Source organism: Podarcis vaucheri (assembly GCF_965113315.1).
Source record: "Podarcis vaucheri genome assembly, chromosome: 6".
NCBI lineage: Eukaryota > Metazoa > Chordata > Lepidosauria > Squamata > Lacertidae > Podarcis > Podarcis vaucheri.
In genome coordinates this window covers 53,070,814-53,090,823 of record NC_138764.1, presented here as the reverse complement: position 1 = coordinate 53,090,823, position 20,010 = coordinate 53,070,814, and the positions used below count along the sequence as shown (strand labels likewise).

The following is a 20,010-nucleotide window of genomic DNA, read 5'->3' as shown; positions in this document are numbered from 1 at the left end:
GATTTTGCAGAAAAGGGGGGGAAATACAGCCAATGTCTGTATTTAGCTTGAGGAAAGCTGAAGTATGGAACTCCCTGCCAGAGAGAAATTGCTGTGGCAAAGAATTCAGTAATTTCCAAAGAGGAACTGGATATCAATAGTTGACAGCTAATTACAGTGGTACCTTGGGTTACAAACACTTCAAGTTACAGACTCTGCTAACCCAGAAGTAGGACCTTGGGTTAATAAATTTTCCCCTAGGATGAGAACAGAAATCGTGCAGCGGCAGCAGGAGGCCCCATTAGCTAAAGTGGTACCTCAGGTTAAGAACGGTTTCAGGTTAAGAACAGACCTCCAGAACAAATTAAGTTCATAACTAGAGGTACCACTGTATGTCAAACTCCACCTAAATTTTGTAGCTTGTTCTGGCCCTGCGTTGCCAATTTGTGCCTAGTGGGCTTCAGTAATTTTCAACTTTCTCAAGTGGCCCTAGGAAAGTTTGAGAACCCTGTTTTAGGCAATTACCAAGAGTCGTATGTAACTTCTGCTAAGCTAATATAATGGATTTCCACACCACATTCAGCAGTCCCCACTCTGCATATACCAGCAAAAATATTATGAAGTGAGGGACATCACTGTGCAATAATGATGGATATCATTCCAAATTTTTTATTGGAAAAAACAATGTAAAACAGGCTAAAGGACCTGAAGGCCTTCATGAAAGATAATGAATTAAAACTATTATGGTAACACACACAGAAATAAAATAAACCAAATTTAATTTTTAAAAACCCTGAGTATAACAAGTCTGCATATTACAAGTGTAAAGTACATTTTATTTAGACATTCAAGAAATGTTAATGATTTCAAACACAAATAATAGATAAACAGTTCAGCAATTTATCCAGCATTTGTTCTTCATTTTCATACTACAAGACAAAAAAAGATAAGGATGACATTGGTTGACCTTGTTTTTGTTTCATGATCATAGTAAACATTATGAAATTTTATTTCAAATTTGTGTAAGAATCGGGGCTGTCTAATGAAGTGCATTACTCCAATGCTTGAATGGACTCAAAAAAGGTTAATGCTTTAAACTGAGTAACCAAAATAATCTCATCCTAAACCCCCTTTCCACTTCAGCATTGATTAAGTTGCCAAAGTCCATTTTACAAAATTCATACATATGTTTTAAAAAGTATGTCCCATTACATATATATTTGCTGACCTTTAAGAGCATAAAGACACATCAATAAACATAAAGATGCAAATATTTATATTTGAGATAACAGTCAAGCCATCACACCAGGCACACATTGAACCCTTTCCTCCCATTTAGTTTATTGCCAAAACCACTTGAAAAGAGTTGGTGGCTTCTTGATTAAATTGAACTACAGAAAACTGGTTCAACTTGTACTGAAAAGTCCTGCAAGGTGTTGGTTGCCAATAAATCAGACAGGTTAAAATAACTTGGGTAACTGTCTGAGTTTTTGTACATCAAGGAAAGTACCCACTGAATTCATGTTGTCCACTTGCTTTAAATTATCAACAATAGGAGCTGGATGAGTTTCAGATACAATTTGATTATCTAGATTCTCTTTGTCAGGATGCTGAGTAAACTCTGCTTTTCCAGGTAGAAGTTTCATTTGGGGGTTCAAGTCTTTAAAAAATGGATACGAACTCTCATCTGACTGGTGAAGGATTCGAAGTGGAATGACTGCATTTGTAACAGTTCTTAATATGGGGCCCTCTGGATTAGACAGATGAGTACTAGATAGTTCAGATTCATGATTTGCTGGATTAAAAGAAAGCCTCTCACTTCCTCTTTCATAGGGGTCTTTCTGGCAGCTAAAGCCATCTAAAATAGGGTTTAAATTGAGTTGCAGAACCGGTTTTATGTTCTTTCCTCTACTGTAGTCAGTCTGTTCTTCCTCTTCATCATCACTGCTATCACTGCTTTGCAATAGTCCATACCTTTTCATGTACTTCTTGGTTGCAAATGACATATTGCTTGGGGAAATTAAGCCAAAGCCCACCAAAGTCTTATCAGTATTAGTGTGCAAGAGAGTCTGCACAGATGAAGCCATAGAATTTTTTTGGCTTGTGTGACTCAGAGAAAGCTGTGACAGTTGACTTTCACTTAGGTACTTGAGTGCAATAGCATTTGCTTCCATACTCAGATCTACTCCATTGGGAGTTAAGCCACTCATACCAACATTAGCAAAAGAGATGTAGTTTAGACCTGGGACTACAGCTTCAGGATTAATACAGGCCAATATGCTAGAAGAAAACAAAGAAAAACAAGTTATTTTAACTTGATGCAAGTAAGTATACAGGGTGTGCCTTATTCTACCTGCTTGTAGCCATCAGGTCACAAAATGTCAATGTACTTTTAAAGACAGGCCATCTACTAGCTAAGGAGCTGAGGACAGTATTTAAAGCTTAGATTGACAAGTCAGTCTTTGGAAGCCTAGTTCTGACCTACAGATATAGTAGCTACTAACTATGGCTTACTAACTCAGACAACATTGATAAATGCTTTTTGGGTCCTTTGGAAACAGACTGCATGCCAATTCAAACTGCCAATGCTTATATCCAATGCTAATCCTACAGAGAGTAGAAGCATTCAAATTAATGAACTTAAGTTACTCATGTTATTAAGTTACTAACTTTAATGGGTCCACTCTGAGTAGGACTGGGATTGGTGAAGCAGACCCCTCCCACATAGGTCAACTTTGACAGGTGGAAGGGTTTCTCTCTCCTGCTTTAGATTATGTTCTTGCCTAAATGCTGAGTTACATGATACATAAGTGTATCAATGCATATTTTAGGATACAATGCACTTAGAAAGAGAAAAACCAAAATCTTCATGCAGATTAAAACGACTTTAGATTGTGGGATTGAGACTGAATAGACCTCTGAACATACACATGTGAAACTGACAAGCACGAAAAGGACACCAACATGAATTGACTGATCTATCCATCCCTACCCACAAAAGTCAACATTTTTGGCCCTTTGGAGTATGGATATGGGAAGCCCTCCAGATGATGTTGTCTACAACTCCCATCATCTCTGAACACTGACTGTGCTGCTGAAGAATATCCGATTCCCATCCCCACTTTAGAGGGATGAAGCCATTTATAAGCTCAGTCAGACTTTTTTGTTCTTTATTTAGAGCAATCTTTCTACCTGGCATTCTCTACTTTGTGTGCACTGTTCATCATCTTGTCAGGAGAGTCAAATTTTACTCCAAGGTTCCTCAGTTGTTTCAAGGTTGCATTCAGAACAATATCTTTATCACTCAGGAGTGGATCAGGATTGACTGAGCCTCTTCTTTCTGTTTTGCTCATTTTTGAAGCTGTGGTACATTCACTGCTGGTAATGTCCTTTTGTACTGAGGAACTGTTTTCTTCAGAAGATTCCTTCAAGAAGTGGTTCACTTGACCCTAAGGAAACGTAGAAAGGAAGGTACAGAGAACTGTAGAAAAAGCTAATCAAAGCTATAGGATATTAGCAGTCTTATACTTAGCATGCTTGGAGATAGTTTTGTATGTCAAGGCCAATCAAATATTCACAGAAGATCAGAATTTTTTTCATAATGAATCTTCATTTTAGATACTCAGAGTGACATCTGACTAAGTCATAATCAGAGTTGGCAAAGTATGACTTAGATATCACCCCCAATCATTGCAATCTTAAATTATTGTTGTGCCACATACTATTTGAATTAAAAGATGCACGAATTACATCTTGAAAAATTATTCTGGCATGCAAAATATCAGAAATGCCTACTTTGGACTGTAAACGAAACATAAAGGCTCAATAAACAGTTGGACAACACAAATCTGTTTAAGAACTGCATTTTTTTAAAAAAATAAAGCCTAGTAGCTTCTCTGCTAATACCACTAAGGAGCACTGGGTTAAGGAATGATACATTGAAATAACTTACCAATATATCTTGGTAAAACTTCTGGTCATCTGGTGGGGCATTTGGAAGGTAAGTGATAACATGCTCAATATTTTGTTCATTAACTGCTACCAAATGACTGTCAGCTCTCTCTGATGGGCTGGTCTGCATGCACATGCTAACACTTTCATTCACTGTTGAAATTGGGGGAAGTCCTGAGTCAGCATCTGGTCCACTACTAGAAGTAGAGAATAGTGAATTAGTAGAGAAGATTCAAATGAGTTGATTTTGAACAGAAGTGGGAAAGTGGGTCAATACTAGTGTGAAGGCTATAAAATGGGATGGTCATTATCTGCAATGCCATGGCAAAATGCAAAAGCTGTATTACAATGAGTATTCAACCATATTCTACACAGCAAGTTGCAATAACTTCAATAACGGAGGAAAAAACAGCACTACGTTGCCGCTTAAGTATACTCTTGTCATTCCCAAACCTCAAGCACTTCTTTGATGAAGAAGTTTCGACCTAAGCAACCAAGTTAGCAACACCTGTACATTTACTGCACAGTAAAGAATTATGCAGAGTCCCTTAATTAAATAAGACTTAATGCATATTTGCAGATCACAACAAGATTTGCTATTTTAACAGCTAAGGCTAGAAAGATGGATAATTAATGCCAAAATGCCTGCTAGATCATCAAATGACCTGAAGAGCAACATAGGTATTAATGGTATTCAAATAACGCAGCTGAAAGTAATCAATTGTGTATGTTGAAAGAGATAAGATTAAATCATGTACTGTCATTACAGGTTACCAGTTACTGCCAGAGAAGTGATTTTTCATCACTCAGAAAAGTTTTGAAAGCTCAATATGTGAAAAATCGCTTTTAGCAACTGGGATGCAAGCTTCAGCAAGAGATTGCTTGCTTGATTAAAGCAAGTTCTGTATGCCCATGACTTGTTTCTATAGTTTGAGATCCTAGCCATCAGTAAAGCTGCACATGAAGATGCAGTGAGGCAGGCATGCTCTTTTTTTTTTTAATTCATCGCCTCCACAAATAAGCAATCCATTTTTACCCATGAAAAGTGAAGTTAGAGTTGATTAATGGGGCTGCTGCACTGTAGCTGCCACTTAACTCAGTCACTAGCATTTCAAGCAAGTTGTCTGCAGTATCTGGTCATATAGGAGGAAAACATCTGCTATAGATGCACAACTTTGAGTGGCTGTAGATATATTGTAGAATCTTTGCTGATTAATTCATTGCTACAGTCAGTGTTCTACATGGTTTTAGCTGCTATACTGTTTATTTAAAACAGTGAAAATAATACAAAGTCAATTAGATTCACTTTTTTTGGGGGGGGGGGAATGAAAATAGCCTTTTTGAAACCAACCCAAATTCTTAGAATTAACATTTTAGTTCTGACAGGTGACAAACACACATAAAATGGCTTGTTCTGAGGCTAAGCAGAGAAATACAGATGTACAACAAAACAATCATGAATGAGAGATTACTGAACTTAAGTGAATAATACAAAGCACTTCAGCTCAGGCAAACAAGGCTGCCAACTGTGGTCAATTTCTTCTACAAATATGCATTATTGAAGGCAAAGGGAGGGAACTGAGGCAAACTAATGTGGAACTGTATGCCTCCACCAGTGTACTCCTGAAAGATCAGATGGGTTTCACACAACATAGTATATGTAGGTTATTAAAGTATGGGGAATTTAAACGAGGGTTGTTTTTTTACCGGAGTCCAGAGGGTTGACTAGCTCCTTCTACAAGATGAATACTATCCACAAAACTGGGTATGTCAACAGCATTTAATGAAGAGGCAATGCTTGCTTGACTCCTGTTCTTCTCAGTGTTCATAGAAATATTAATGTCTTCATTGGATATTTCAACATCATCTTGTTTCACATGCTCATTTTTATTTTCCAAAGTAGCATTCCACATCAAGCTAGCACCTAAAGTAAAACAGGAAGAAAGCCTTGGTTGAATTTAGCTAGGCTGGTGGCACCACTCTCTGTCTCTGCATGTATTGTGTATTCTATCCCAGTCCCAGATGTCCATCAACTTCATGCATTATAGCAAATCACTGGTACATCTTGTTGCAATTACTAGCAGTTCGTTAATGTGACACTCAGTGTTTAAGTAACTGAAAATGATAAATATTAGCAGTCCTCTCATGGGCAGTTTCACAACATGATGAGCTTGTGAATTTCATACAAATTTGGTATTCTTGATAATACCAGTTTTGGACTCTAGCAGCAGCCATCAAAACAAAAGTACTTGAAGTCACAACACACTGAAGTGTGATTTGAGGCTGTGACGATCACATTAGCAACTTCTCTTTAGCAAGACAAGATCCACTGCACTAATCCCCCCCCCAACTTTAACATTTGAACACTGCTGTGAGCAAACCAACTCAATCACATTAATTATTCCACAAAATTTACAGTCTTTCAAGCAATTAATATTCAGTTCTCAGTCATACTATACTGTATTGGAATCTACCATGATACAACAGTCTGGGTACAGGACCCAAGTTTGTTAGCAGAGTGGATCAAATAGGAAGACAGCACAACACTACTGGATCAAATAGGAAGACAGCAGAGCAGACTCTGAACAGCTAAAATGGTGCCCATGTCAGGTATTTTCCCACTGCTGAGTTATACCAGTGTAACTTCAATAAGGTGTACAATAAACCAATACCTGTGCTCACTGCAATGCTGACACTTTTCTTCATGTGTAACCCTGTGGATGATTGGGTTTCCATGGCAACAAATTCTAGTTGCTTCTCAGACTGTATGCTACTGTTTGCTATAGTTTTGGTTGAGCAGGGCTGAAGAGTTTGTGCTTCTAAAAGCCGCTGAATCTGTAACCATGTAAGATCAGTGTTAATTATACTGCCAAGATAATAAAAGTGGGAGAAGTAATTAGTAAATATCACTGTCATATCAATTTGTCTCTTATGAATACAGAACTATTCTTTCTTTAAGATGATTAAATGCAGCATCTTTAAGTCCTCTTTATATAAAAATGCAACACTGCTAACTGTAGAACGGAGAAAAGCACATATTGCTATTAAAACAGTTGAGTTTCATTAATTAAAACTTAGTTGGTTTCTATTCTGCACTGAACTTAATTCCAAACAACTTAATGGCTCACTAAATTGACTAGTAAACCAGCCAGCTTAATTCTGAAAGCATAGCTAACGAGCTATGTGAAACTGTTAAAAGACATAGTATTAACCCACTACATATTTCTACTAGGCTCTGAAGAGGCCACTTATTAACAGACAAGTACACAAGACCAAAGTTGTAATCTGATAATATCATAAGTACCATGAGTTTAAAGACCATGTTCCTGTGATGAACCTAGTAAATTCTAAGCACGTACACAATAGATTTAACCCAACAAACCTGAGCTTGTAGTAGTTTGATCTGCTTATCTTGTTCAGCAAGAATTTTGTAAACATCTGAAGGTAAGTTCATTATTCCATTATTGGGTCCCAACTTTGATGCATGAGTGTGCACACAAGCCGGATACACTGCATGTGATTGTGCATTGCCAGGGTCTGAAGAAGAACTCTTTACTGTAGCTGACATGTCATCATTATGGGGGCAAAACTTCCCCACTATCCCATGATGGCCAAGGTTCACAGGGCTACTTGTGGGACACACTGGGTTGCAGCAAGCATCTATATATTCTGTATTTTGATGAAACATTAATTGTGTACTCTCCTGGGAACTACTTGACTGGATTTCAGGTGTGTGACCCACTGTAGACATCCCTTGCCAAACATTTGTTGGACTGTATTGCATATGGTCACGTAACTGGCAGCTGCAGACACAATGGGGACAGCAAGGTGAGCTCTGAGATGGTATCCGAAGTTCCATGGGTCTTCTCATGTGTGGAGATGACAAAGTACAGCTGTGCCAGGAAGGCTGGGAAACTAAATGAGATTGTTTAGAGTTAGATCCTGAGGGTCCATTAAAAGGAAGCTCTCCTTTGCTTTGTGTAGGCTCATTATTTGCCAAATGTTGTTCTGGTGTTCCAAGCTGGTGGGAAGAGGTGTTGGGAGAGAACCCGCTACAAGGAGTTGAAGGAGAAGAAGAGGAAGAAGACCCAGAGCTCTTTCTCGCTTGAGATCCAACTACACCACAGTTGGACTGCTGTTGTAGTGGAGGTTTCTTTCCATTGGAAGATTTTAAAACTGAGTTTCTCTGCTTTATCTGGTTTGGTAACTGCCTTGGAGAAGGCTCTCGGGCACAGAAACCCAAGCTTTGTTTCCCAGAATCACAGCTCTGAAGTTGGTGGGGTGGATGCCCTATGGAACATGCCATCTTAGCAGGTTGATGTCCCAATGAAGGTTGGGGTTTTTTATCCATCACCATGACATTTTTGGATGTTGACATAGATTCTGTAGAGATGCCATCAAACACAATAGACAGTTCAGGAACCGAAGGCTGGATCTCTGTCATCTGGAAACGAGGACAATATAAACTTAAAATACGTGTTGATCTATGCATTTCTTATGTTACCAATTTAATTGGAATGTTCCTCCCCCACCTGAGAAACTGTTGTAGCAGCTTCCGCTACACTATGGAGAAAGAGAAAGCAGACATCACTATGTAAGTCATACCCCATTGTAAAGGAAACCTACTTCTACCAGGAGACCTTTAATAAGATATTATCCCAAGTCCTGCCAAAATAGGAGTCCTTGTGCCATGTTAATAGAACCTCAAATATTGATACTATACATGTACTGTAGGCAGATGCACAGGTGCAAGTGTTTCAAATGGAAAGAAAAAGCTATTGCAGAAAAACACTGTTTCTATAGAAGTCTCTCTATAAAAACACTACCAGCACAGTTATTGTCTACATGAAGAGACAGTCATTGGTTCCATCTTTAGCTTAGGAAGCAGAAAAATCGAAGGCAATCAACATTTGCATTCTTAAGAAGACTATCTGTACAGCTCAACCATTATTTCTTCTCCCTCCTTCAATGTGCTTTTAGAGGACCTCCCTAGTAAATTAAGTCAAACAATGGGGCTATGGGTCAGCTGGTTTATTTGGTCTACATGCTTCCCACAGTAGAATATGAAGTCTCCTTAAGAGGTTTCTTTATAAGGTTAATCTGAAACATGTACTTGCAGCAATAAAGGGTTAACAGCACCACAGCACAACCTGGTGGTATGAGCATGGAATACAACTATCCCGGCAGCACTGATGCAGAAGCTGAGTGCTTAAGAATTCCTACCAACTACACCAAGGTACTGATATTTTCTCTAAAAACTTGAAGATACTAAATCTTGGAGATACCTGCTGACTCACTGGGTGAGGACGGGGAAATGGTCTTGGGGATGCATCCTCTTCCACACCAGAGTCATGATCACTAACAGAAAGTTTACTAGCTGAAGAACCTTGTGATGGGCTAAAAAAAAAATTAAAATCAAGTTTTGAGTTTTGTATTACATAGAAAATGTTTTGATTGCATAATAGAAAACAAAAATGTCTGATTAAATGCTTAAGTATTTGAAAAAAGTCTCACCTGCTAAAGGAAACATTCTTTGAAATTTTACTGAAGAACTCCACTTCTGCATTTTTATTTTCTGAACTTAGTTCAAATTGAATATGGTATTTATCTGATGGCTCCACGTTCTGAAATGAAGTAGATGTAGTCAGTAAGCTCCATTTAACAATTACCACACAACTTATCCTAACCAAAGTCATGTAAGAACTCTTCAAACAACCCTAGTGCTGGTGCTACCTTCTTGCTTCCTGTGAGTTTTTCTATTCAGGGGACCCTGGACTGGAGTAAAGATTAATGTTAAACAGGCAGGTACTTAGTAGAGGTTAAGAGGTTAAGAGTAGAGGTTAAGAGCAGTGGTTTCTAATTGGTGGTCTGCGGACATCTGTGGCACATACCCATCAACTATCCAGGACATCCCATTTGGGGACTGTGCTCTTACATGGGTCATGCGACTCACATAGGAGCACAGCCCAGAAGACACATGTTTGGTCTTCTGGGACATGTTGGTGCTGGGACAACATTTTCAAAAGTAGGGGGTCCATGCCTTGGCTTCTGAAAAACAGGGGGTACACAGTACTTAGCTGATTGAGAACCACTGAGGTAGAGGATCATTGGATACAGCAAATCCTCAGCTATAGCACCAGATCTAGTGTACACAAGTATTTTGGCACACAGAGAAATGAGCAATAATTCCCAAAGGGAATCTGCCTGCTAGAACAAGCTTACCACATTCACAGTCCTGAACAAAAAGCATGGGCAGAGATATTGGAGTACTTATTTGCTTCCTAGTCCTATGAGGCTGTTCTCACTATAAACTCCCGATTGTTGCTTTAAAGCCATGCCAGTACCTGGCCTACACCTGACATCACATATGACTTCAGGGATGGGGAATGGTTAGTCAGGAATGGCTTGCTGGGCCACCTTTGCCCCTGTGATAAACAACCGTTGACAAGCACCCCCTTGTAGCTGCACAGCCAACTGAAGTAGGGAAATCAAGCAACTTACTTTGAAGCAACGTAATGTTTCTTTGCTTGTAAGTAGCTGGAAACCTAGTTTAGTATGTCCACCACAAGGAAGGCATTCATAGAACTCTGGATCTTTATGCGTCAGAGAATAAAGAATTACAAGGAAACTTCCTGATTCTGAAAGTACCCTGAAGAAAATAAATTAAAATACACTCATTAAACAGAAACAATAAATAAAAAAATCATTTGGCAATGTGATGTACTGAATTCAAAGGAAATAAATATGTTTTTTTAAATTGAATTCAAATGGTAAAGCTTAATATAACAAATGCCATCAGATCACCTACAAGAACAGGAAGCAAAGGGGTAGTTCATATTTCAAATATAATTCAGCAATTGCGCTTTGTTGTTAAACTAAGTCCAGTTCATATATCTTCAGCAAGTTGCCCAGCTCACTACCTGAAAACCATATTGCTCACTTAGTTCTGGGGAGCATGTAATTCTCTTGTAGAAGCTCAATTGATAGTGCTGCTGATCATCTTTGAATGGTTTGAGTCAGGTTATCTTAAACATTATCTCTTCCTACATTAATCTACTTAGATCTGACTGGGACAATCAAGCAATCTCCTGCTCCCTGATTTGTCCTGTTCTCTGATTTGTTTAATCTCTCTCTCACACACCCATTCTCTGTGGTTTCTGCTCCAAAATGGCTGCCACCGACCAGCAAAGTACAAAAAAACCAAGATGTAAAGAAGTAAGTTGTTTGGATAAGTGAATCTGTGGGGCATATAGTGAGGTTTGGCCATAACTCTAAATGTGGATAAATGATTTTTTGATAGTGAGCTTGCAGGTGGTGGGACCTGTGTGTACTTATCATTTCTTGAGAAAAGTTCATTTTAATTATTATCACCTTTCTTGAATTGAAGAGTTGAATAAGTAGTGCAGGCTGCAAGTCCAGACTTGCGGACTGTTGATGTGAGAGATTCCGCTCAACCAACTAAAGGAAGAAAAAAATAGGTTTGATGCTATAAGCCAGTGCATTCTCATGTAGCATATATATTTTACTCAAACTGAGTTATCCAGTTTAAGATTAATATTTCTGCAGTACATATTAAAACATTCTGCTTTTCTGGACAATGCCAAGCTCAAAGAAAGAAAAACAGAGGAAAGGTTCATACTTCATCTAAATACTTACATGCCAATCAGTGGCAAAGTATAAGCTTTGGGATCAGATTCAAGAACTAGCAGTAGTTTTCTTGTCTGGTCCATTGTAAGATAGCTGTAAATAAGAAAAAAAATCCAAACTGTTTGAAAACCTGTCTCAGTCACTTGAGTCAACAAAAAGCTAGCCTTAAAAAAACCCCATAAAATCCTTCTGAGGATTACATTTTGCATTGGTCACAATCAGGCATGTTACTGATGCAGGGAACTTGTGAAATGCTTTTAAAATATTGGTTGTATCCAATGGTGCCCTTGTGCTAGAAAAAGTGCTTCTGCAAAGGACACCTGATTTTCACTGACCCATCCTACACAATAAAGCCCCGTGCCTTCTCCCACCAATCTTCTGTGGGTTTAAAGGACCCTCAGCATAGGGTTGCAATTGATAGAAAGGGGATTGGTGAAAATACGGTGTCTTGTGGAAGCGCTTCCACTATCTTAAAACCATTTTATATCCACAGTGTAATACTAGAACTTAACACACAAGACATCTCTTATAATGATACACAAAACTATAGGTGGTATGTTCTGACATGTGTGTCAAGGAAAACCTGATTTCTAATACCAGAGTAGGCACACAAATTCAACTTTTGACTTATATATCAATTGAAAGAAATAACTGAACTTGTTTGTATAGCACCAGCTTTAATTTCAAAATCCAATAGAAACTAAGAGTCCTCGTGTAGGCCAATTCTTACACTAGAGCTGTTGAGAAGTCTTCCACGAGGTGGAGACACAATGTGTAAAAGCTGCATTTCATGTGACTTATTAAGTGTATTTTCCCCACTGTGTGGAGTTTCAATACCAGTCAACATACTATACTGACCAGCAAACTGTTCACAGGGTAACAGGCAATTTACGCAGTAGACAATATTAGTGTGTTACAGACACTGTCTTAAGCTGCATTTTCAGCAGCTTCCACATGACAATAAATAAATCCATTCATGCTAGGCCAGTAATTTAAAGTGAGATGTAGAAGGTTGTATCAGTTAATAATACAAAAGAGAGTCCGTGTAATACAGCACAGTTTAGCTGTGACTGATGAAAAGAGTCTATAAATAGTGCCAGATCATTATATTCAAAACAAAGAAACTCCCCTAGCCCTAGTCAATTATATAGAAAACCTGGAAATCATACTGGATGATTTAAAGAGACTGGAAGCTACTTTCCACGTCTCCTTAGAAATTATGCATTGATATATCTTACTCCAAGACCAAATGAAACAATACAGACAACTGAAATTTGCCAAAGTGACTAGCAATGAAGCTTAACATACCCACATTTGCAGGTACCCTGAACTTGTGTAATGCTCATGTGGCTGCTCAGATTTCTAGCAAGAGCTGTAGGAATTATTGGAACAGAATTCACAGGAGTGTATTTTAAGGCATTGGCAAATGTAACAGCTGCCCAGTGAAAGTCAAAGTTTAGGTTGTCCATATCTTCTGTGGAATAAATGTGAACTCTTAAAGTCAGCAATTTCGAAGGTTCCAAAGAATCTTGACTGTTCAAATTCTGTTGCAGTATCTATAGGGGGAAATTATGTCCGGATTAGTCTCAGACACAAGCATTGTTCAACGTTTAAGAACAGTAATGGCATTCTTTTTAGGCTAGGCATCTAAACTTCTGAAAAGAAACTTAGCTGGTCAGAGCTGTGATATATGGAGATTATTTTATTTCCCCTCTCCTATAAGAGTGCTCCAGAGAAAAAGATGTGAGAGAGTGAAAACAGAAATAAACAGAAGGGAATGTTAAAGAAAAACAGTCGCCCTTTCCAAACTTATACTGAATAAAAAAGCTACACCCAGATACAGCTTTTCATGTCTAAGCATCTACCACTGTCCGGGACAAACTGAGAATAGCCAATGGATATTAACATAGAAAGACAGCAGCTATTCAATAAACAACCTTTGTGTTAAAATAAGGGTCCCAAGTTTCTTACCTTAAAAGCTAAGCTGAAATCTTCAGAATTGTGCACTATGACATCACCTGATGAAAATCCCCAAGCACTAACAGTACATGGAATCAAAAAATCTCCAGGAAGCGATGCTGTTGGTATTTTCCCCAAGCCACCAGTTACTTCACGACCCGGATCAAAACGATCTATTGTTAGTGATACACCTTCACCATCTGTGCCAGAGAAGTTAGGCAAGTTAGAATACATTCTATGAAGATGGCTCACTGATCCCAAATTTCACCAAGGCTTAAAACAAGACCATTTGTTAGACTTATCCAGCACTATGATGCTCACTCACATTTCAAGGTTCACACAAACCCTGCCCAAAGTAATTAGACAGCTGTAATTTTGATGAAGTCTTATTTAAGTGATAGTCATCTTTGCCATACAGCAGGTTACTGGTTCAACATTTCCAGTTAAAAGGACATAAGGTAGCAGAACAGAAGATATTTTCCTGAGGTTACAAAGTCACTGCCAGTTACAATAGACTAGTAGACCATTGAGGTAACACTGTAAACAGGTTTGCATGTACTTAAAGTAACACAAACATCAAAATGCACAGTTCAGCGAAATAGTCATCAACATGCCATCACTGTACAGTGCAACCTCAGTTGTCAAACGTAATCTCTAGTTGAAAGGATCTCAAGCAGCAGGGTTGGGAAAGTCACCTCAGACCTTGAAGAGCCATTGCCCGTCAGGAGAGACAATATTTAGATAGAACATGTGTACCCAAGAGGGTCCCCCACCCCCAATATTGTTGGATTGCCAACATTGTGAGTGGCAAGGGTCATTGGAAGTTGTAGTCCAGCAACATCTGGAGAAAGCAATGCTGATTCCACTGGCCTAGAAGGATCAATAGCCCAACAATGTAAGGCATGCTCATGTTTACACACCTTGGTATCATTCACAAAATAATCATGTTATAAAGACACACTGCTGTAAGGCTTATTTGTTGAGTCAAATAGAATGGCAATGGCCTCTAACAAGATACCTACCTTCATCTACTGCAAGATTTCCAATCAGAAAACATGTGAAGGGTTTTCTTCTACTCTGCCTAGCATGACGATGGGTCAGTCGCAGTGTTTTCTCATGCATTATCAGTTTAGGATTTCTGAAGAAACACAAATTAAAGTTTCAGTACTTGAGTTTACTATTTCTAAGTATACGAAGACTGATAGTTATCTCAAAGAATAATTCACTACTGCCACAAAATACAAATGATCCATGTTACAAAAATAAAATAAAATAAAGGAAAGCAAGAATTGATGTGGGAAAAATTGGAGAAGCACCTTGAAAAAGTTGCTTAGGTTTAAAATGGTTCATTTATGTGTTATTAGTCCAAAAGCAACCATGATGCATTGCAATTATTTTTAGTAATTTTCCCAAGCTCAAATTTTGGATTTATTTTACTACATAGAAAATAGTTGAGTCAATCGGTTCTGAGTTGTTTATTGATTTTAAAAAACCATTACACTTCACTGAAATTATCTTGCTCCATGTATGGCAGAAAAATCAACTATGTCACTCTTGCGCCACATTACAGAAAGCGTAAACTACAGTATTAGCTGTGGCTTCTTAGGGACACCTTTTTCTCCGCCCTAAATACAATTTGTACTTGCCCAATGTCTTTTCTTAGGGTGCTGTATGATTTGTTGTTCCAATGGGTAAAATTGAAGGAAAGCAGTTACTGGCAAAACTTTAATAAAAGCTTCCTTACAATACAAAATTGTTCAAACATGGAACAGACCGCATATGGAGGTACTGGGCTTCCCTTTACTGGAAGTATATAAGCAGCAGGTAGTCATCCATCTGTCAATAATACTGCTGTCGCATCCTGCATTAAACAGGACTTGGACTAGATGACCTCCATGGTATTATAACAATTGGATTCAGAGTTGGAGGAAGAGTTATTGATAGATGAGTAGACAGTTCAGGGAAGAAAAACTCTTAATCTATATGAGACGCCATACCTATAACACAGGTGAGAGACAATGCTTTCTCCAACAGGAGCTGGATTCCAAAGTGCACATTTTGATGCAGGAAAGCTGAAAGGCACCATTTTCCCCAAAACACCTCTGAAAAGACATACAAATTTACTACTTTTTATTTGGGTACAGTTGGAGATAAGCAGAAGACAAGTTTACCAAATTATCCCAAAATATAATAATAATAATAATAATAATAATAATAATAATAATAATAATAATTTATTATTTATACCCCACCCATCTGGCTGGACTTCCCCAGCCACTCTGGGCAGCTTCCAACAAAATATTAAAACACAGTAATCCATCAAACATTAAAAGTTTCCCTAAACATGGTAGGAGTGTGCTCCTTTAAGATGGAAAATGTAGGTTTTTCATATTCTCTTTAAATATTTGTATTGCAAAGCAGTGGGTGGTATTCACCTAACTTTTATGCAGAGTAGACCTCCTGAAATGGCTCTAAATTAGTTATGTGCTTTAATTTCAACTGGTTTACTCTGACTTAATTGAATACCACCCATTAACTACTTTTATGGTATTTTGCAAAAGAAGCCATTTCAAACAGAACACTTTCAGCTTAATTCAACCCAGTTGTAAGCAGTGCTGAATGTTTCATACACAAACTCAACTTAAAACTCCAGGGCATACTAGGACTGAGCTGAATAGTCTTTTTAAAGAATCATTCAAGGGCTGAGGAAATCAAATAGGTCCTCAAAAACAGTGCAATGGGAAAAAGCTTTGGACAATTCTGCTCCTTTTTTGTGGGGTGGAGGGTTGTGTTTGCCTTATTTTACATTACAAGTTACGTGAGGGGAGCTTTATTTTTCTTTAAACACTATGTTTAAGTAGTGCAGCGCTCTAATGCTGTCTTCCACACTAGCAACAATTCCTGAGTTGCCCACATGGTCATGTCAGGAAATGCTGCCAGGCTGGGAGCTAACTTGCAGAGAGCTCTGGACTGCTACGAGTGCATGCAAGGCTTTAAACACATGTGGCACAGTCAATGAATATCAATATGATTATCTCAAGGAAAACAGCCCACACCTCTGGTTTTCCCAAGCAACAGTGGCAAACTGGTGTAGTAGAGGGGAAAGGAGGAGGGAGTACACCAGCAAGTAATATCAACTACAGTGGTACCTCTGGATGCAAACGGGATCTGTTCCGGAGCCCCGTTCGCATCCTGAGCAGAACGCAACCTACGTCTGCGCATGTTACGATTCACCGCTTCTGTGCATGACATCATTTTGAGCGTCTGCACATGCATGAGCGGCGAAACTCAGAAGTAACCCATTCTGTTACTTCTGGGTCACTGGAACACAACCTGAAAACGCTCAACCTGAAGCTACTTTAACGCGAGGTATGACTGTATCAGGAATAAACATGTACCAGATACATATTACTGTTACACACATAAACAAAGCCAAGCTACTGGAACATATCGTGTTGTCCTGGGTTCCTTAGATGGTAGGGCAGAACCTAACTTTAAAAAATAAAAATAAAATAAATATACTATTATAATTAACAAGCAGTGATACAATTTCTAGCTATCCATACTTTTCAACGTCTTCAGGGTACTCTGTTCTATTTGCCTTTATAGTGACTGAGTCAGAATCAGGGCCTCAGGAAATAAAAACACCTGAACAAATAGGAAACGCTGCTGACGTGTGACTTGGATCCCTCATGTGACAGGCTGTAAATCATATTCATATTGAAAGAGATCAAAATTTTTACAATAATACCTTTGGTTTTGAGACACAGGTGAAATTAGTTCCATGAGGCTTTAAGCATCCGTTTGATCACTTCACCCTCTGAGAAAATGCAAGAACAGGAATAAGATAAAAGATACAGTTAAGTACCGCGAAGTAATCATGTCTGATACCAGTATGTTAGCACACTCCATTTCTGATATATCAAGGGAAGTTATTTATTGTCTAACTTGCAACATCTAATCTGCAACCTACCAGCAACATTTTTTCCCCTAGTCAAATAGTTGTATCTTGGCTCTCAAGTTTTACTTTCACACTATTCCAGTGCTAGGTCTGGTATGCCCATGTACGTAATACCCACGTACATAAAAACATAAGAGCCTGCTGAATCAGGCCAATGGGCCATCTAGTTCAACATCCTGTTCTCACAGTGGATGAACAGTACACCTCTATCATGGTTATCACAATTTTGTGGAAGGGCTATTATTGACCATGGAACTTTTAAATAACAAGTAGTCAATGTGGTGCCCTCCAGGTGTTCTTGAATTAAAAGTCCCATCATTCCTGATGACTAGTACTAGTCATTCTGGCTGGGGCTGATGGAAGTTGTAGTCCAACAGCATCCTGAGGGCACATTGGCTAACACCATTTTAAAGGCCCAAATTCAATAACCGTCTCATTCCCCAGCATAAGTTATTGCTACTGTGTTCTACTGTTTCTTCCAACTGCTCAAAATCACAGTTAAGGTGACTAACAGTCATAATTTAAAATTTATGAAACAAAAACTTTTGTTTAAAGCAAAAAAGAGTTTACTTTCAGAATAGAAAGATATCTGTATTTGAAAATCAGCGGTGAATGATTCTACACTTCCCCAAGAGTTGGTAGTCAAAACTCCATCCATCTGACCTGCTCATTTCTGCCTGCCCAAGATTTCTACTTTTTAAGATCACCATCACTTTTTATTGTGCTTCAGTGGTCTTTGGGGGCTTTGTCTATTTTGCCCAGTGAAAGAAGCACTGCACTCAAGAAAGCAAACAGCAATGCTAGTTCAAACCACTGCTCTCAGATTTCCCTCCCACCAGGTCACCAGAACCATCCCCCACAGGTCAAATACTAGTTGGCAGTCATCAGCTTAATGTGGTGAATTACCGGTATTGAAATCCTATTAAATTCATAGGTAGCCAGCAACCAAAAGATGGGCTAAAGTGGCATTTTTTGAGCCAATTCATAATCAAAAGTGATCAGTATTAGAGGAATATTAATTTATGAGCATTTTATATAACTGGGTGGTAGGCAACATCACCCTAATTTCAAATATTAACTGCCTCAATTTTTATGACTGCCCCCTCCCAAACCTATTTAATTCAAGGTTTGGGTAGTTTGTCTACCCATGTGCTAGTCCTTCTGGTGTTGTGCACTGCTACAACTGCCAGTATTCTTGGCATATGCTTTTATTCTTATTTTTGTATACTATTGTGCTATTTCATAACGGTGAGCCGTTTATACCTAATAATAATGATGATGATGATGATGATGATGGGGGGAAAACCTTAATAGTAGATAAAACAGCTGCGGCTCTGGATTTTTCCCAAGGCGATACACTGAAAAACACGGATCTGAGCCATGTTTTCCCCAACCCAACCTCCGCGTCCCAGCCCCTACTGCACTTCACGGCCAGGCAGAGGGCAGGTGGGGAGACGAGGGGACTTCACCTATTGAACGTCCACGAGGCCCACAAGCTGTGACAGGAAGAGACAGAAACGCTGATTTGCTCGTGGACACAGCTCTGTGTTTTTAACGATGGGGGGCGGACAACTTATTTGAAGAGGGAAACACCTGGTCTAATAGACAGGCGCGGGTGGGGGAGCTACTTATGAGGGAAGCGCACAGGGAACCGAAGGGGCGGAAAGGAAACGGCGGGCGACGCGGGCAGAGAAAAGCCACCCAGCTCAGGCGCAGCGGTTCCCCACCTACCTCACGACTCCTCGCCAGAGCCCCCTTTTCCACGCGCCGCCAACGCACTTTCGGCGCTCGAGAGCCTGGCGCGGCGGCCAAGCTGTAACCGAATTCCTACCTCCTCCCTGTTGTGGCGGCTCCGATGGCGGCACGGGCGGCCAATCAGCGATCCCTCTCCCGCGAGGTCCACCCAGCCAATCGCGGCTCGCGACCCCTTCTATTAATCGCTGACATCGCGTCAATCAAAACCGTCGCGCCCGCCCAGCAGGTCTCCGTAACCAATCGAAAAGCCCTAAATGAGACTAAGGCCCGTTGCGCGCGCGCGGACCTCTTGTGGGAGGGATATTTAAAAAAAACATGGCTTTGTTTTAAACGGTCGCAGCTAGGGAGCCATTGCGCAAGCGCAGAGTCTGAAAGTGGAAAGAGGAAGGGGCGTGATTCCTTTTGTTACCTTAGTGATAACAGCTTCGAGCGATGTTTCAGAAAGTGCTTGGGTAAACATAGCTGGGGGACGGTCTATTCAAGTCAAGCTTACATATAATCTTGTATACGTTTTCTTGGAAGTAAATGCCGCTATATTTCAGGGGATTCGCCCCAGTAAGTACTTCCGAGGGTCGTTGGTAGAACTACTCGGTATGTCTTATTCAGAGCGAAGTCCTATTTTCAGTTGGTAAGCGGATAGAGGATGGAAGCCTAAATACATCGCAGCAAAAACGTTATTTTGGCGCCTAAAAGACGAACAGGTTTAGTGACATCATCTGCAGACTGGTCTACTTTCAGCTGATATATGTCATCCCCGG

General features: G+C 39.4%; 1 protein-coding gene across 5 annotated transcripts; it reads right to left on the bottom strand.

Annotated features, from left to right (window-relative positions):
* Window positions 1–628: 628 nt before the first annotated feature.
* Window positions 629–19,834, bottom strand: STIL (STIL centriolar assembly protein). 5 transcript variants are annotated; one of them, XM_082226714.1, is made up of 17 exons: window positions 19,816–19,834; window positions 17,288–17,356; window positions 15,534–15,638; window positions 14,559–14,674; window positions 13,549–13,736; window positions 12,886–13,133; window positions 11,587–11,670; window positions 11,302–11,388; window positions 10,432–10,579; window positions 9,445–9,554; window positions 9,216–9,327; window positions 7,313–8,374; window positions 6,603–6,765; window positions 5,638–5,854; window positions 3,932–4,127; window positions 3,172–3,428; window positions 629–2,259 (listed from the first exon to the last, which is right to left on the bottom strand). In XM_082226714.1, the coding sequence occupies exons 2-17, from the start codon at window positions 17,320–17,322 to the stop codon at window positions 1,440–1,442; spliced, it is 3,948 nt and encodes a 1,315-aa protein (XP_082082840.1). In that variant the 5' UTR covers window positions 17,323–17,356; window positions 19,816–19,834; the 3' UTR covers window positions 629–1,439. The 5 variants fall into 5 exon arrangements, with proteins under 5 accessions (XP_082082840.1, XP_082082838.1, XP_082082842.1 ...); XM_082226712.1 differs by lacking the exon at window positions 19,816–19,834 and adding an exon at window positions 19,229–19,492; XM_082226716.1 differs by lacking the exon at window positions 19,816–19,834 and adding an exon at window positions 19,229–19,492 and having other exon boundaries at window positions 9,228–9,327.
* Window positions 19,835–20,010: the final 176 nt, after the last annotated feature.